This window comes from Crocodylus siamensis, chromosome 3 (genome assembly GCF_052110815.1).
Source record: "Crocodylus siamensis isolate JL-2025a chromosome 3, ASM5211081v1, whole genome shotgun sequence".
In the NCBI taxonomy this organism is placed as follows: Eukaryota; Metazoa; Chordata; order Crocodylia; family Crocodylidae; genus Crocodylus; species Crocodylus siamensis.
Window position 1 is genome coordinate 129,920,699 of NC_143397.1, and position 19,227 is coordinate 129,939,925.

The 19,227-nt window shown below is 42.4% G+C and overlaps 1 protein-coding gene across 1 annotated transcript in view; it reads right to left on the reverse strand.

Annotated features, from left to right (window-relative positions):
- LOC149868802 (uncharacterized) overlaps nt 1-19,227 on the reverse strand; it is a 300,950-nt gene that overhangs the window by 251,713 nt on the left and 30,010 nt on the right. Inside the window, 3 exon segments of the mRNA XM_090037671.1 lie at nt 1,133-1,289; nt 9,962-10,049; nt 18,304-18,390. Of these exon segments, the coding sequence (XP_089893797.1) occupies nt 1,133-1,289; nt 9,962-10,049; nt 18,304-18,390 (332 nt within the window).

Consider the following 19,227-nt stretch of genomic DNA (forward strand, 5'->3'; position numbering starts at 1 on the left):
TTAGGAGTTATGCCAATACAACTAATGAAGTCTCCATAATGTGGAGACATCCAATGGTCTAGGAAAGCCACAACACTCCCTGTTCTGCTAACGGGCTCCCTGTAGCCATGTCCTCTCTTGCTCTCAATTCAATTATTCCCCTACATAGTAGACATCATCCATGTCCCCTTTTCTCCATGCTCCACAGTCCCAGATTTTGTTTGCCCCTTCTATGCACCTCCTAAGTTTCACTGTATAGGGGAAAAGCAATTTAAGAATAAGCAGAAAAAGTGATAAAGGAGTTAGCAAGGGAGTTGGAGACAGACAGCAGAGCAGTGAGGCATTTCCTTCACCAAATTGATTAATCCAATAAATTTAATTGTGGAGATCTATTTCTGCAATGAAAAGATCTAGAGACTTACTTTTTAAAAATAAAAGCTTAGGTCACCATTAGTCATTTGGCAGCCTATTTTAAGCGCATCAGAGCCAATGAGCCATTCTCGTGTTACTAATTAAAAATGATATATTAATCAATTAATCTTTGCTCCCATGCACCAGACTTGGGGTGAGATTTTCAGAGGCAAAATGGTATGTTCAGTGACTAACAACTACCATTTTGCTTTTGAAGCCTCCACTTTGACAATGTGAATCCATAACCCAATTTCTCTTTCATTGTCTCTCTCATTTGGCTACAAAACAGCAAAAGAAAACCAGGAGCATTTTCTGGATGAAAATGAACACTTCAGTTTTATAATTTAAAACCCCTTTGTCCAATTAATCTCTTGCTCAAATCTTCCTTGTCCCCAAATTTAACTTACACATTTTAAACAACTATAACATGCTTTTCTCAAGCTTCTGGGGAAAGGAATTGGTTTATGAATCAAATTCACTTTCAGGCTTAACTATGGAGTAGCTACAGACACTTCATTATTCAGGAAAGAAGCAGCAATCAAGATCTCATTTTACTCATACTAAAATAGAAATAAGGGTATGCCTACTACTCTTAGTTTAAAAAAATTCCAGTGATGAGAGACAATATTCTTTTATCTTTTCAGTATATTTATCACTGGCTATCACTGGTGTATAAGGCTGACAAGTCAACAACATGTTATGCACCAAAAGATGAAATTGTCTTATGGTTCCTAACTCTGACCTGTTCCGGTGAAAAGCTGCCAAGCATAATTATGTCATCCTGAACATCTTTCTCAAACTGTACAATATACGAAGGAATCACTTCATCTTCAACCTCCTTGCAAAAGTCATGTGTTTTAGTGAAGCTGACAGGCATTATGGAGTCTGAAAAATCTTCACTGATATGGGCTGCATGAAAGAAAAGTGGCAGGTTATCCTTTGCCAAATGACATTTGGTTTATTGATTAGTACTTCTCGGCCAACATGCTGGACAGGTCAGCTTTATGGCATCGATTGATACCATAAAAAAATACAATGTATTATAACATCAAAACTTTTGGCAACATGCAGATACCCAATTTCATTATCAGGAAACCTAATCTAAATAGTAACACAGGTTTAGAAGGAAGAATTGAATATTTTGTTTTTAAAACATTTAGTAACCAATTTACATATGCTAGGTTAATTTAACCCCCACTGTGATATAAAAAACATTGCAATCATGAGTGGCCTTGACTTACCAAATTATGGAAGAAGAAGAAAAGCTACTATTCTTAGGAATTCTTAGGAAGATTCAGACTAATACCAGTCATTGTACTCCCCTCACCCACAAGCAGACAACACTCAATACCAGTTTAGTAAATTGGATCCAATTCTGCTCTCATTTATACCATAGAAACTTCTCTGGCTTCAGTAAGATTACATGGGTGAGATCAAGACCGTCTCTACGTGATATATTTACCATGTTCAGGAAGGATGCTCGCCTGGATGCTGAGCTGCTTCAGGTGGGCTGACTCCGTAACTGGAAACAGTGCTTGTGGGTCTGACTGGTTCTTGAAGTTGTCTAGTTAGCACTGCTCAGTGATAGCACCAATTAACCTGCCCTACATATAATTAACCCACCCTCAGCACTACATGAACACAGCTATGCTGTTTCCCAATCGAGGAGGCAGCCCATCTCAAGCATCTCAGCATGCATAAGGGTGTTCACTAGGACTATATGAAGCTTCGGTCCTTGATTTGATTTGGCAGAGATTCGGCCCGATTTGGTGACTGAATCTCTAAATCCAAATCGAATCAGGGGACCCTTTAATCTCTCCGAATCAAATCAGACCCCCCCGAATCAATGCGGAGAGATTCAGAAACATTAGGTAATTTGGACATAAACACAGCTTTAAATGTTTTTTCTACGTACCTTAAGGTACCAGGCGGCTCATCAATGCTGTGATGCTGGGGCAGATGGAGCATCCTGCAGGAGTGTGGTGGTGTCCCCAGCGCACTTGGCAGCAGACCCGGAAGTGGACCAAAAGCACTTCCAGTCCACTTCTAGGTCTGCTGGGGAGCATACTGGGGGGCCCCCCTGCACCCTCCCTGGCTTGGTGACTGGTGCCTCCTGGGTCTGGGGTGGGCACCCGGGGTCTCCCTGTGGCCGATTGCCAAGCCAGAGGGGCACAGGAGGACTGGAAGTACTTCTGAGTTTGCTGCTGAGCATGCAGGGGGGCCCCCCTGTACTCTTGTGGGATTCTCCATCTGCCCCAGCATCACAGCATTCACAAGCCGTGCCTGGTACCTTGAAGCATGTAGAAAAAACATTTAAAGCTGTGTATATGGCCGAATCTCTGTTTCTCCAAATCTGCATCAAATCTTGAGATTCAGATTTGGCCGACTCAACTTGTAAACAGCAGTCCAAAACAACGAATTGAAACATTGCCCCCGATTTGGGCTGAATCCAAATCCAAATCAAATACAGCCCATTTCACACAGCCCTAGTGTCCACCCAGGCACTTGGTAAGCTTACCACACAATGCATTGTACAAAATACAATACTTGGCTCACTGGATTTATGCAGAGTACTGCATACCGTAAACAAAAATTTCTCCCATTCACCAAGCCCACTACAAAGAAGATACAAATTTAAATGTTTGCAATGTAATTTGATATGCTGCTCACTAAAATATCATCTCACTGATATTTCATGGAGTACTAATGCCAGTTTTGGGACACAAGACAGACAGGTATTTTGCTCATTTCCTCATGTTAGGATCACTAAGAAGTGACAGCAACCAGGTTCTCTGCATCTAACTTTATCATGGTCACCTCATTCCTCTGCAGAGTAATGTTTGGAGGTTTTTATTTCTCAGTTTCTCTTTCTCTGCAAGAAAATGCCATATCTAGTTATCTGTCTGTCTCTCCATCCATCCCAGAACATGAAAGCACTTAAAGATTTTTTTCTTACTCCCCTTTGAAGTTTTCCATTCTCTAATGAAGACCAGAAAAGGAAAGATAAAAAACTAAGGCTCTTAACATTTTCAGTTTTGCTAACTACTCATCTTTGAACAACTTTAATTGTTGAGTCTCTGAGTGATTAAATCACCTCTATGCCACCAACACACAGGATGCAGGGTTTTTTTTATATTTAATTACAAGAGGATACAAATTTAAAATCATGTTGGGGGAAGTGTACAGTAGATATAAACAACCGAAACTGTTACCTTAGGGTACATGGAATCTCTTCACATAGCATCTTACAAGCCTAATGAAAAGTGATTTGACCTACAACTATTAAATGCAAAAACAAAACGATATTTAGATTTAAATTTACTAAAGCATTAGGGTTTGTCTAGAAGAATAAAAATAAAGGCGATGCCAAAAAAGAAAACATTGCCAACAGATGCAGTATTGTTTATTTTCTTTACTCCGTCCGCGCTTTGTACAGTGGCCAAATCTTTATCTGGTGTAAATCAGCAGGATTGCATTGAACTCACTGCAATTAAGCCAGTTTTCACCAATTGAAAAATCTTGCCTATGGTTATATATTCTAATTTCAAATTCTGTGAGCTCAGTCAGGTTGCCCTTGCATGTCACAATGAAAATGAGAGCACCTACTCTGTGAAAGTACCTACTCTGTGAATGCACTGTGGTATCTTTTTGTTTTTCTAGTTAGTTTTATTACTTCCTTGCACTGAAACTAACATCTCATTTTGTCTTTTTGGTGGACCACATTGGGCTTATCTATAGAGTGTGCTCTGGAAAAGAGTAAGAAGAGAGTAAGAACAATTTTTAAAAGGCCACTTGAGAAAACTACTTGAGAAAACTACTAGAAATATCCAGCTAAATTAAGATTAAGACTAAGAGAATATTTGATGAAGAGCACCTGAAGTCACTTCAAAAGTACAGCTCAGCAACACAGAAAGGCAGTTCTACCAGTTAGGCCTCCTCTAGATGTTCAGGTAAGGGCATGATAGGCTCCGATGCACAATCAACATAATCATGCCTCCTGCCATGCCACACATGCATGGCAAAAAGCACAACTGTGGGATCCAGCATCAGATCCAATCATGCCTTATTGCTGGTAGAGGCAGGGGAAGAAGAGGGGGAGGATTCCAATCCTGGACTCCCCCTGCACCAGCGAATAGCAAGCTCCCATGGCTGAAATTCCCACAGGCAATAAGGCTTGCAGCCCTGTCAGTACCCAATGTAGTGCTGCAGCTATGAGTCTCACAGCTGATGAGTGCCCCACATTTTGCAAGTTCTGCAGCCATGGCCACACATGGCTCCCATCCACAGGGGAGCACCTAGACACCCCACTATAACTAAGAATGTTTTGAGGAAGTATTCTGAGTTATAACAATCCCCTGGACTAAACAGAAGTTCACTGTTGGGTCCAGAAGGGAGGGGAAAGTAGCTGCTGGCTGGGATTCTGCAGCCAGTTTCCCCTAGCAATGACCTCCTACATCCTAGCCTGTGCTGTTTTCAGAATGGAAGGGGAAAGGGAGCAGAAAGAACTGGTTCTAGGGGTTTCCCAACTAGCGCTGGAGGGTAGGGTAACTGAATTGGAGCCCTCCCACCTGGAGAGGGGCTCCAATACACCTAACCCACACTCCGATGGGTAACAAAATCCTCATACCAAATTCCTTCTGTTCCCTTTCTGTCCTCCCATTCTGAAAACACTGACAGGCTGTCAGGCAGCATAGACACAAGTTACAAAAGATGCTCTATTTTGAAACGTCTTCATCTGAGCTCTCATGCAATGAAGGTTCAGATTTTTGCTCGACTGGGCATTTTTTAAGCTGTTTGCGGCTATGCATTTGTGTTTGGTCACAGCTACAGACTACTTTCTGTGGCTAGATCGGGTGAAAACTGTCACTTCTGTCACATTCTGTGCCTATAATGGTGTGACAAGAATGAACCACAAAATTATTACAGAATTTTTGTGGAATGACTTTGTGGCTTATTCCTCGTTTTATGACACTATTAATTGACTGAATATGTGGCTGGGGCACAAGTTAAGACATGATTAAATGGTTAAACACATCTTGGGTGTAACATGTAGATGGGGCATTAGAGACAGAAAATGAACTGGGTTACACAGCTCAAGTTAGCCCTTTTTATGTGGGCATTAAAAACTCTGATTTTCCTCTCATCATCTACAATAGGTATCCATTTGCCTGACAGGATGGAGGAGAAATCAACACCCCATAGGCTTCAGTCAGAACTCAGGGCTCTACCTGTAAGGTTGTATAAAGCTAGGATTCAACCTTCCTATGGTGCTTTTAAGTACAGGTGTGAAATTCATCCGGCCCGGGAGGGTGGATGAGGGTTGTGGGGCTTGTTTCCAGGCTGGATCAGGCCCAGAGACTGGCCCCACACATCAAAGCCAGTGGACTGGGCCAGTCTAGTGTGGGCACCATATGCACCATACAACCCAAACTGGCCCTCCTGTTGCTTGCAACATTCTTGTTTTCTGGTCTAGCCCCACACACCACATGCAGCATACACCAAATCAGCTCTATGCATCAGATGCAGCACCTGGGGCTAGGGTCAGGGCCAGTGTGTCCCATGCAGCATGCAAAATCAATCTGAAACCCATGGGCTGGATTGGGCCTGAGTACTGCATCTTTGACACCCTGCTTTAAAGAAAAAGAAAGAAAGGAAACCCAGCATGCTCACACCAAGCTTAGGCCATTCTTTTCTTCTGTTCTTTTTCTTTCTTGCCCCGAGCGAGGCTTTCCCTGCGTTACCAGTCACCCCAGCCGTGGCCGACGATCTGGCCGGCGGCCCTGGCACCCTGCTGACGCTCCCTGTGCCTCCTGACAGTGACATGGGTTGTTCTTTTGCTTCTCTGTCGCGTAGAGGTTTATACGCCTGGGTGATCCACGTCCGCCACGCCCAAGTGCTGGCGGGCCGCCCCGACACACCGTGGCGACGGCGCCTGGGGCCGCCAGGTTCCCCACCGGCCCACCCGGCGTGGCGCACATTGTATAAGCCGCCAAGCGCCAAGAAGACTGGCGACCTGCAGTGGCGGTTGCTGCACGGCATCCTAGCCACCGGCACGTTTGCGTCCCACTTGGACCCAGCCGCCTCGACAGCCTGCCCTTTCTGCCCGGGGGATGTCGAGGAGACCCTTTTTCACGCTTTCCTGGACTGCCCCCGCCTGCAGCCACTCTTTGTCACCCTCAGCCTGCTGCTGCGGGCTCTGGGCAGGAGCTTTTCGGAGACCACCTACGTGTGCTCCTGCCCGTACCGGGCGGCCGAGAGGGGCCCCATCTGCCTGGCCAACTTCGTGCTGGGGCAGGCCAAGTTGGCCGTCCTCAAGAGCCGCCGGAGCCGGCTGGCCGGGACTGGCTCAGATGACGCCCTGCGGCTCTTCCGCCTCCTGGTGCGGGCGCGCCTCTCGCTGGAGTTCGAGCACGCTGTGCTCCGGCGGGCGGTGCCCGCCTTTGAGGCGCGCTGGGCCCTGGAGGGCGCGCTGTGCCGGGTGGAGGACGGCCGTCTCAAATACGCGCTCTGATGTCATGACCGGTCTGGGCGACCGGGCTGGCTCGGGGTCGAACTGCGACTTCCAGCGCTGCCGCGTCCTGGGCCCTCGCCAGGCTGCTTTTTTGCTCTCTTTTGGGTGGAAGTTGAAGGCTTTGTGACGTGGATGAGGGGATGGAGCAGGGTCTGAATCGGTTAGGACTGTGTGGCCGGCACGCCGACCGCATAGCATGTGAGACACGACGTGAAATGCAGCGAAGGTGTCTGTCACGGTGTGATGTGTGGGTGGTTTGGTTGGCCCGGGGTTTTGTCTTTTGGCCTGGGACTTGGGGTGCGTGGGACACACCTTTTGCGGACGGGCTGTGGCTCGGATCTCTTTGTAATACTTGGGTGGGCATTAACTCCCTTGCCCGATTTGGGTTCTGGATCCGAGGACAAAGAGACTCGTCCGATCTCGTTTTTGGGTTGGTAGTAAGTTGTTGGTGCTTTCGCTTGCAAGCGGCCACCATTGTTGTACCCCTGAACCCCTGAATAAAGTATTTAAAAAATCAAAATCTTTCTTTCTTTTTTTGAATATAGAGTGAATTACTGAGAAATGATGAGTAAACTATGCTTACTGTTCAGGAAAGATATTTTCAATATTTTTCTAAAACCAAATAAATCCCAAGACTAAAAGTGATGTTAAAATAAAGTTTAGGATAAGAGTATTTACTGTTAACTCAAGAGGAGAGGGATAAGGGAGCACAGGGGGATGGGGAGAGAGAGAGCAACTCTTAGGCCTAGTGGTTTGGGCACTCACCAGTACCTACTCCAGTAAATATTTAAGTATTTTATACAAAGCAGTTCCAACAAGATGGACTATTCCCACGTACCAAGGGGGAATCCTAACCACTGCATTAAAGCAGGAGTATGCAACCTTTTCCAGCTTGAAGCCAAAATGACCCACCTTGAGTCAGAGGTAGGAGGACAGGCAGGTGATGGGACCTGGCTGCCATTGCTGCCTGTTCCTAAGGTGGCACAAGGGGAGCACGTTAAACTAAAGCCTGCTGCCAAATGCTGTCAAAGCCTTATACCGACTGGCCAGGTCCAAAGTTTCTGCAGGCCAGATTTGACCTGTGATCTGTAGACTGCCAACCTCAGGGCAACAGCACGAAAGGGGGACTCTCCCCCCACCCCCAACTTTAGTTTCATGCATCTGATCTGGAAAGAAAATGCTTTCCACCAAAATATTTATAAAATGTGACTTAAACCATTTTCTAAGAACAAACTATTTACTAAGAAAAAAGTAGGCATTCCTATTCCTAACATTTTCCATGCTTCATTATGGTGATGCTCATTAACACTGTACAGCAAAAGTATATGGCAGTGTACTGAAGCAGAAGGATGGTCCTGTGGTTAAAGTACCCACAGTATGGAAAACCTCCATTCAATTGTTTGCTTTGCTACAGACTTGCTTAGTAATGCTGGGCAAGTCACCTAGCCTCTCTATACCTGTTTCATGTGGAATAAGAAAACTTACCACCCTCAGAGGAGCATTGTGAAGATAAATAGATTAAAGATTGTGAGGCACTCACATACTTTAGTAAAGGGCCCAGCTATGTTCTGTAGAACTACACCACAAGCCAATATTTGCAACAGAAATAATGCTGGATTTACCACAGCAAAACGTGTTTTCATTTTACCCTATGTCATTACACGATAAAAGCAACAATCAACTCACAGCCTACTTTGATCTTATTCAGTAATGTGGAACTCCACATTAACATGTAGTAATACTGGGTTTGCTAAAAATCTATTAAAGGTTTTTGCTTACACTATCTGCATTTATTTAGCTATGGTAGTTGTACTTTCTTTTCCTTGCATTTACAGTGGGGCAGGATAGAGATTACTGATATGACCACTGCCAGTTCAAGGGATTTTGCTACCCTAGGGAAACTGAAAAATGATGGCCTCTTATAGAAGAAAGTTACTCACAAACTAAATAGTTATAAACTATGTTGCTGTGGTAAAGTTGGATGCCCTAGGCAAACACCTGTTCTGTCTCTCCAATAGAGTAGATGTAACTGTGAGACAATACAGAAGCCCTTTATAGACAAGAGTAGAAAACACACTTGCATGCATGCAAAAATAAATAAATAAATAAAAATTAGTGTGAAGAGAGAAAAAAAGCATTAACTTGCAAATCATCCATATTCCCCGTTATCCAAATAAGATAGAGAGAAGCAGCATGTAATAGGTGTGATGCTATTGGTTTGTATTCATAGGGTGTTAAATAAATATCATAAAAGCAAAAAAACAAACAAACAAACAAAAAAAACCAAAGTAAAGCTGAGAGTTTGGAGTCGAAGCTTTCCTCTTGCATCCTTTGAAGAGAAGAGAACTGCAACTAAAAGTTGAATGCCCCTTCCCTGCAGTCACAATTTCTAACGAGACTGTGGCTAGAACTGTCTAATCTGGATGCTGCTGTTACAAAACTGAACCTCTTCTAAACACTTTAAATACCTTCTCCCTCAAAATAGCTGTGGTAGGTGGTCAGCGCCCACAGGAATAAAGCCACCTTTACATAGAGATTCATGCCTAACTCTGGTCCCAATATTTTTGGGTGAAATTCACTCCTCTGCAAAGAGGCAACCCAAAGACTATAGAGCAAAGTCAGTAACCATAGGATCCAGGGGCCAGATCTGCCCCACTGAGCCACTGGATCCACCCTGTGGTGCTGGAGGGTTTTAACTGTACCTATGCCTCTGCCGGGGCTTTGTGTCACCACCACGTCTACCCACCACCCTTTCCCCACAGCTGCAGCAAGTCCCCTGCTGCTGACATGCTGCCAAAACCCCTTGGCCCACATTGGATCAGAGCCAAGCCTGGGCCTTGTAAAGTGTGCTGACCACTACTATGGACTACTTAAGTCTTTCTGTGGCCTGCATTCATAAATAACAAAACATTTTGGCAGTGGTCTTATTTACTTACATTAAATTCAACAGTAATTTTGCCTTTAACTTCCAGGGGTTCAGACAGAGCCTCTTAACATTAAACTAAGAAAACATTTCTGAAATAATTGTATACTCTTTCTTTAAGTGAGGAGTCTTGTTACTTACCAGGTGGTTCCAGTCTTTTATTTTCTTCATCTATAAGTTTTATCAATTCACTATAGAGAATTTTCTCCTCTAGCTTCACAGGCTCTAAAAAAACATCAAAAATGAATGTTTTCACCAGTAAAATTGAAACATAAGGCAATTAACCAACAAATAAGAAGCCCTTTTAACCTTTCAAAACCAAATGCAGAGAATTAAATGCTGTAAAAGTGATTACAGTTTATTTCAAAGTTATGAAAAATACTGTTATTCGAAAAATAAATATATGAATAATTATCCATATGGTGTATCCTGTTGCATAGCAGCCTAGTTTGTCTTTCTTTGAGGTGAAAATCCAATTGCAGTGATGAATGTATTTTTTTATATGCAAATGTCACCTGAATACTATTTCACTTTCTAATAAAAATAATTTTCTCTCAAATTCTTGCACTACTGGATTTATATTAAGCAATTAAGGACAGCTTTACATGATGACAACACACTATACATAGCTTAAATTTGAAAACCTTCTGAATATCTCAGGCTCCCCATGAACGTGGTTGTTGTGGCCAGCCTTTTATCCCAAAATATCAAACAAACCTTTTTTCCCCTAGGTTTGTCCATAGCAGGGGTAATTTCCAGATTAACTCAAATGTTTTGAATAATACACACAAAATTTCAAAGTCGATTAAGGGATTTTGGATGCCCAATTTCAGGTGCCTTAATGGATTTTCAGAGAGCAGGTTTTCTTTAAGAATGTCTTAAGACTAAGGTGATGGCACAGTACAAAAGTAGATGTGTTGATGTTTTTTCTGCACCATAAGCAGGGTGAAATAGAATCACATACAGACACCTAAGTCCACTTAAGTACCTAATAGACAGAATAAAATATGAGCCCATCAATTTTGTTTGGAGTTACTGGTTCTAAGAACACCAAAGAATTTAGTAAGAAATAATATCCTGCTAGAGAATTTTATACAACTATTCTAAAAATAAACTATGGAGAAATACCACCCTCAATTAAATATGAAAGGTTTCTGAGGAAATTTCCAATGAGCCCTATTTCTCTAGACACACACTGCTTTTCTCTTTATTGAATTATAACTACTTTCTTCATAAGATAAAATCAAACAAATCCTGCTTTAATTGCTAGCTTTTTCTTCAGGAGTATTTTAGGAACCACTACACAAGATTCTGGGGCACATCTGGACTCAGAAGAAGCTAAAATGTATGCAAGGAGAACAAAGTTCCTTTCTTCAGAGGATAACTAGAGAAACAGAGATGTGGCAGGAGACAGGTAGTGGAATAGACAACAAAAGAAAAGGAGAGCCATAAATGTGTTTATTTTTGTAATGTACAGGCATGACATATATGGATATGAATCATTAATCTAAAAGAAATGTTCCTCTCCAATCTATGGCCTAGCACTGCTCTAGGCAAAAATGGTCAGTAAATAAATAAACTCATCTCCACGTAGCATTGTAACTGTTCTGTAAGTCTTAGCAGAACAAACCTGAGTGGACTACCATTGCAAATATGTCTCTAATAAATTTGGCTTTCATTGGCCTTTGAGTGACAGCTCTGGCAGAGGAAAACAAAGAAAAATTCAAAAGGACAACCATTTAGACATAGTCCTTCTCTTAGACACAGTCTGACCTAGTATGTAAATGTCAAAAGAAACAAAAAATCAGATGGACTTTCCAAGGGTTTTCATCTGTTCCAGATAAAACCCAAGGGACCATTTAAGATGTATATAATATAGCTAGGATTTCCTGTCATAGACAAGAGGCCTGAAAATAAATTGATTACATTAGAACTATGACACCCCCAAAAGAAGAGCTGGCTTGTATTTATATACTCACACACTTGTACACCTACCTCAGTTCCTTTTTCTTCTGTGAATATTAAATAGATGATGGATTTTTGAAGGTCATTTATTAAATGAGCCAAGCCACTGTCACTAGGAATAAAACCTTCCTCATAAGAAACTTGAGCTTAAACAAATCACGTGATTCAACTTCCTAAGGATCATACTGATATCCTATGACATTCTGGCCTCTCACATGGGGGTGGAAGAAAGCAGGGGGTGGATTTATACACAATCTGCCCTTAAAAAAGCTGAAGCCAAAGTATTAGATGGAAATCATTCAAGTCTGATTTCAAATACTCTTATTATACCTTTAAACTTAGGTGCTCACTTAACTATCCTTTTAGCACCTGCACCAAGATGGACATTCAAAATATCCCAGTTAGATGTCTTGCATCCCTGCAGTTAATGAAGAGCCTCTGGAGATATCCAAGAGTAATTAGATTTAGGCGCCTCAAATGTTCTGTGTATAGAAAAGATAACACAAAGTACCTTCAAAGATGGATTCGATATTTAGAGGTAACATCTTAACAGGAAATGCTAAAGCACATGGGCATCTCTGGACTCTCAGCCTTCTGTATGTATCCACTGTATTTCTCTGTTTACCTGCAAATCACAACACCTAATTGCACTTCTAGGACAGATGCACACAGCGTTTCTGAAGTCAGACAATTCAGTGTGTGGTGTTGATGCTCACATTTTGCCCAATAATCAAGTAGTTAAAATATTTGCCCAGTACATAGGAGACCTGGGTACTAGGCCCCCTTTTACCTGGGGAAGGAATTTTGAGAGGATCCACCAGGCTGCAGGGCAGAATAAGGAAGGACACTCTTCATGGGATAGACAAGGATGCAAGTTATGTAGTAAGACTGAAAGGAAGCAAACAAGACCTTGCTCCTGTAGCTTAGCAGTTAGTACAGGAATAGGCAAAATATGGTCTTCAGGCCAGATCAGGCCTGCCAAAGAATTTTATCCATCCCACAGTGGGTCCCTTGCCCTGAACCCCAGCCCAGGCATGGGGGGCAGCCCAAACTATGGCTCATGCAGCTAGTCCTGCTGCCCTAGGGTGCACAATGGGGCTGAGGTGCACAATGGGGCTGAGGTGATGCAGTGGCTAGACTCCACTTCCTGGCAGCTTTGGTGGAAGTGGCTCCTTCTGGCTGCTGCTGCCAGTGTTGCTGCCGCCACCAGACTGGGCCCCAGTGCCCAGGCACCCTAGCTTATCCTCCCCACACCCACCAGATGAAGGGCACTGGCAGGGTCTCTATGGAGACTGGCCGGGGACCCCCACAAGCAGGGCACACTCAGCCAGGTAGACAGGATGGCACTGCAGGTGGACAGAGACTCGCATCTGGGAGTAGGACAGATGGGTAGGGCTGGGGCCAGGGCTGCAGGGCAATGACAGCACAAGGCCAGGGCCCAGGGCAGAGCCGCAATCTGCTCACCGCATGTCTCTGCAGCAGGTGCCAGTTCCATGGTCAGAGGCATGCTGGGAGTGGATTGTGGCTCTGCCCTGAGCCCCAGCTCTCCACTGTCACCACCCTGCAGCGCTGGTGCCAGGTCCAGCCTGCCTGTCCTGGTCTCGGACACTGCTCTCTGCCTGCCCACTGCCCCATCCAATCCCATCCACCTGGCTGAGCACACCCTGCCCAGACAGGCCCCAAGATGGTCTCCATGGAGATCCTGAGGCTGGGTTGGGATTGCTGGGTGGTAGCTGCACCCAGAGCCATTCAGGGAATTTTGGTGAGCTGCTGTCAGCTGGTGGGGGGGGCAGGGGCAAGTGGTGTGCTGACCTAGTCCAGTGCAGAAGAGGGGGAGGGGGTTGCTGACCCCATGAGCCATGACAGCTCACCAAAACTCCCTAAGTGGCTCTACAGCCTAAATAATTACCCACCCCTGGGCCAGGACATTCCTCTGGAAGAGCGGAGCCCTAGTTTCCAGCCTCTGCTTCTTAAGCACAGTTTGTAAATTTGTACATTACATTGTAATTGGTTAAAGACCAGAAATAAGCCTGGCAATAGTAGTCCAGAACCGTCCATCCTAGAACTAGGGGTTGTTTGTTTTGGTTTGGTTTGGTTTTTTTGCGGGGTGGGGATTTGTTTTGTTTTGTTTGCTTATTTTCCCTCTGGCCTTATGACTCTTCCAATCATATCTCCCCAGTGATCCATCTTCAACAAGAGGAATGGAGAAAGCTTTACATCCCTTATCTTTTCCTTTGGTAACACCAAAGACACCATATGTCCATTACAGAATACAGAAGACAATCTAGCTAGAGATGAAGAAAAGGGTGAAGTTATTTAATGTTTTTTTTTACTTTAGTCATCACAAAAATGGGCAGCTACCAGATGAGAAGTTCAGTTGGCAGCAAAGGTAGGAGAGAAGACAAACAGCCTCAAGTAATGGCAGAACAGGTCAGGGATTACTTAGAGAAACTAACTGCTTTCAAGTCAGCAGAATCAGACGGGAATCACCCTGAAGTACTGAAAGAATAGCTGAAGGTAATTTCAGATCCATCGGCTAACCCTTCTGAGAACTCATGGAGGTTGAGTGAGGTCCCAGAGGATTGGAAAAGGGCAAATATAGTGCTCATCTTTAAGAAAGGGAAAGAGCAGGATATGGAGAATTGCTGACCAGTCAGCCTGACTTCAATACCTGGAAAGACCATGGAGTATGTCCTCAAGGAATCTACTGTGAATCATCTAGATGGGAACAAGGTGATCAGAAAGAGCCAGTATGGATTCAACAAGACCAAAACATGCCCGGCCAACCTAAATTCCTTCTATAATAATGTGACAGACTGTGGATGTGGGGAGGACATTTGATGCGATATACCTTGACTTTACATAGCTTTTGACACACTCTCCCATGATATTCTCATTAACAAACTAAGGAAATGTAGACTAAATGAAAATAACGTAAGGTGGATACTTAACTGGTTGGATCATCATGTTTAACGAGTAGTCATCAATGACCCAATGTCTAGTTGAAAAGAGATAGCAAGTGGTCCCCAATGGTCTGTGTGAGAGAGTGCTTATGCTAAGCAAGGCCTAGCATTAAAAACAAGGCACTAAAACTCCCAGAATGCTTCAAGGAGGTTGAGGAGTCAGCGATTGACATTCTGGTAATCACTTTCTGACCCTTAGATGAAAATACTGAACTTCTGACCTTTAAACAATGATAAAAATAGCAGACATGCCGCTTACATTGTTAAGAATAGGAAACTGCATGGCTAAACCGCAATGACGAAAAAACAACCGCATATTATGTCAGTTTTGACATTTTAACCCTGCAAAAACCAGTAAAACATATAGATGAATAATGTATTTAGGTTATAGAAAATTAGCATAAGAAATATAAAGGTCATTAAGAGTTAACATAAGAAGCGTAATGATTATAATACAAAGCGTATCACCTGATATTATAATATAGATAAGTTAACTAAATAACCAATAGAAGTAAGAATTAGAAAATGCATATGTATAAGTGTTATCATATATAACTAATAGTAAAGTTATGTTAGATGCCTCACTTCCACCATGGGGACAGTTTTGTATCTTTTGCCTAAAAAAAGATAAGGGACTCCTTTTAAATGAGCTGTTGACCAGTTCTGAGACTACTGAATCAGGCAGCCGCACCTAGCCTCCGGGTTAGAGAGCAAGGGCTTGATTTGGGAACCTCGTGAACCAACAGACCTCCTTTAGTTTATGACTTTGTGAAACAATAAAAGTTTTAAATTGAACAGGTCTGAGCCTGTGCTTAATTCAGTCCTATATAATTCGGCATCAAGCCCCCACAGTCTGTTCTGGGTTCATTATTGTTTAACATTTCATTAATACTTTGGATGATGGGATTATATGCATGCTTAGCAAATTTGCAGACACCACCAAGTTCTAGGCACTCTAGAGCTAGGATCCAGAATGACCTGGATAGAGTAGGGAAATGATCCACAATCAATCAGCTGTAATTAACAAGGGTAAATGCATTTTCCTTCATGCTGGATGGAATAATTGCATGTACAAATACAGACCGGGAATGACTGGCTAGGGCTACAAAACTACAGAAAAGACCTAGGGATTACAGTAGACTGTAAATTGAAGAGGGGCCAACAGTGCACTCCAGCTACAAAAAAAACCCAGCAGCACACTGGGTTGTATTAACAGGAGTGTCAATTGCAAGGAAGTGATTCTTCTGCTCTCCTCAGCACTGGTGAGGCCCCACCTGGAGTACTGTGTTCAGTTTTGAGCTCTATACTACAAGAAAGATGTGGACAAGTTGGAAGAGCTCAATGAAGAGCAACAAAAATTATCAGAGTTTAGAAAAACATGATTTATGGGGAAAGGCTGAAAGAACTAGGACAGTTTAGTCTGGAGAAGAGAAGACTGGGTGTGTCTACATGTTCATTAATGTGCCATAATTACAGCACATTAAGTTTAGTACCTGTAATGACAGGTACTAACTTAATATGCCATTATTGGTGCTACTGCACATTAGCTGAGATGCACAGGTTTTTTGTGACGTTAATGTGCATTAGATAAAATCTACTGTGCATTAGCACGGATTTTGCCTGCCTTGCACAGTAGAATTAGTCTTCTGCTCTTGAAGCATCTTGTGTAGATGCCCCTACTGAGGAGGTATTTAATAACAGTCTTAAATGCCTGAAAGTTGCTTATAAAAAGAGAATGGAGATGTGTTTTTCACATGGGCATAAGAGACAAGACTAGGAGTAGTGGCCACAAGTTGCATCAAAGCAATTTTAGGTTGGAGATGAGGAAAACTTAAGCACTGAAACAGAGTACCTAGAGAGGCTGTGGAATCTTCATCCCTAGAAGATTTTAAGGGCAAGTTGGACAAACAGTTGGCTGGAATGGTTTAGTCAAAGATGATCCCATCTTACGCAGGGACTGGACTTCATGACCCACTTTCCTATGATCCTAACATGTATCTTTTTGTTAGGTCACACTCTTGCACAGTGGAGAATGTGTATTTAAATCTCCTCTGTGAGAGGAGTGCCCAGAAACTAGCTGACCTATATCTTGGGTGAATTCTCTAACTACAAGAGTACTGGGGAAAAGATGGATACAACCAACACTTCGGAGCTGAATCCAGTGCTCTTGATTCAAGGAAGTCATGTTTTTATCCAGCCTAAAGGTGTGGGGCTTTCTAGGGCTGTAAACATACTCACATGTACTTTCCAATGAGTCCTTTTGAATTGTTAATTAATGTATGAGTCTAAAAAGTAATAACTTTTTAGGTGAAAGCAATTTGAATCTCTCTTTAGCATTTAGGCTTCCAACTTCTGCCTAAAACCTAGTTATGCACCTACTGAGGCAATTTGGATCTGGTTCCTAACCTTTACACATGGTTTATAGAGAGTCAAATTACAGTGTCAGTGAAGCCAACATATAATACAGCCTGTGATTTCTTTCAATTGTATGTCTGTCAAAAAGCTTGTGCCCTGAAGACAGAGTACTCTGTACTCTGAAATAGAAGTGTGTCGTTCACTTCAACAGTGGTTTAAGATCCCTTTTAAATTTTACACAGCTACTTCAGATCTACATAGATCACAGCATCTATAGATTTGACTAGGAACCTGTACCCAGATGAGGATTGTTGTACCAGGTTAAAAAGTCAAGGGCTGGATAGAAAACATATGGGAACTCATGTTTGCATGCCACCACACTGCTGGTGCCTAATAACAGGAGTATGACCGAAGATTGGGTCTTGCAGTTAAACAGCTCATTACCATAATAACAATCATACTTAAGTCCCTGCATCCTCAGAGAGATCTATTCTTACCCTCACTCCAGCCCTTTTTAATTTTGACCTCTTGATAGTAAAGGAGACATTCTCCTCCTGCTCAGAGAGGACAACATCTGCTGATTAATCTGCCCTGCATCCACACACAGCCTGAAGTGCAATGACTCTGCATTCCCTGCAGCAGAAAGAACCTGCATTATCCAAGATGAAGTGACCTACTGCCTGCACAGATGACACAATTCTTCTGTAGTATGTAACTTCTTTAATAAACTGAAAATGGAAAAGAAGTATTCCTATTTCTTGGCTTTCCCAAAATATTGGGTATAATCCTGTACTCTTTAGTTAGGTAAAATGCATTTAGTTTGACAGCATTTTCTCTTTCATGTGGACTTCAGAATCAAGTCTGTTAAAAGCATGAAGTTTGTTACTTTGTTCTGGATTGGATGCTTTAATGAAACAGAACATGCAGATAGACTGTTTTTTTAACATGTGCTTCATTATGTAGCTAAACTACTAGACTCAATACAGTGCAGTCTTGCTTTCACCTGCCTGTTAACTCACTGTCCTTGATGAAAGACTACTTGTGCTGCCTATCATGTTCATAGTGGGTAAGACTTATAATTTAAATTGTAAGCCTCAATATTTAAATGGAACTGTATATGTGATCTTTGTCACCTCATTTTCATGAATGAAAAAGAATATTCTGACACAAAAATTACATACTTAATTCTGCCTCACCTTCTCCACTGACCTCCATCCCACACTGCCTTGGGTTTATTTCCTCATCCATCAATGGGTCAAAGTAATTTCTGCTGTATTCATTTCCTGTGGAAAGCACATGAAGTAAGGGTCAGCGATTATTAGAAGCACATGAACCAAAATGTTAATTTTGAAATCGACACCAGCATGTGAAGGGGCATTTTTTGCTACTTTATAAGCTTAATTTTTTAACAAGTCTTCTAAGCCTACTAGTACTCCAATTATCATCTTGTGAAAGGTCAAAAAAGGTAATTTTGGAAACAAGTGCACTTTATGTTACTCTTACTCAGAAGCTAATGAGAAAAATCTCAAATTTAGATGATAGAATGATAAAAAGAAAAATAACTCAACATCCCAAACCAAAGCCAAATTATTCTTGAGACACACTTTACAAGTGAATGTAACCGTGGCTGTACAGGCACTTGTGCGTCACAGCTGACCCTTCCAATTTTAACAGTTTTAAATTTCACCACTGAGGTTTCAACGTCTGGTGCATCTTTAATTCTGTAGTCAACCAGAGAAGTGTTTAATTACAGAGGAGATACTGAAATTCTGCCTCATTAATCTGAACAGCAATTATATTAAGTTGGGGTAGGTAACGAAACCAAGATTTTGATGGGATAAAAATACTCATTTAGCAGTTTCCATTTCAAGAGCTGTTTTTATCTTCATCCTTAGCTTTAGGAAATAATCAAGTTTACAAAAGTAGAAGTCATTCATTAAACTTATCAAGGAATTGTGCAGTGTATATTTGCCTGGCAGAACTTCCTGTATCATCAGCTAAAAGAATTCTCTCTGCTCAAGGCTGAGTTCCACCTTCCTCAAAAAATATCCTTGCTTTGGTAAAAAATTATCTTCCTGGTAGTCTCATTTAAATCATTGAGACTACAGGCCTAGTAAATT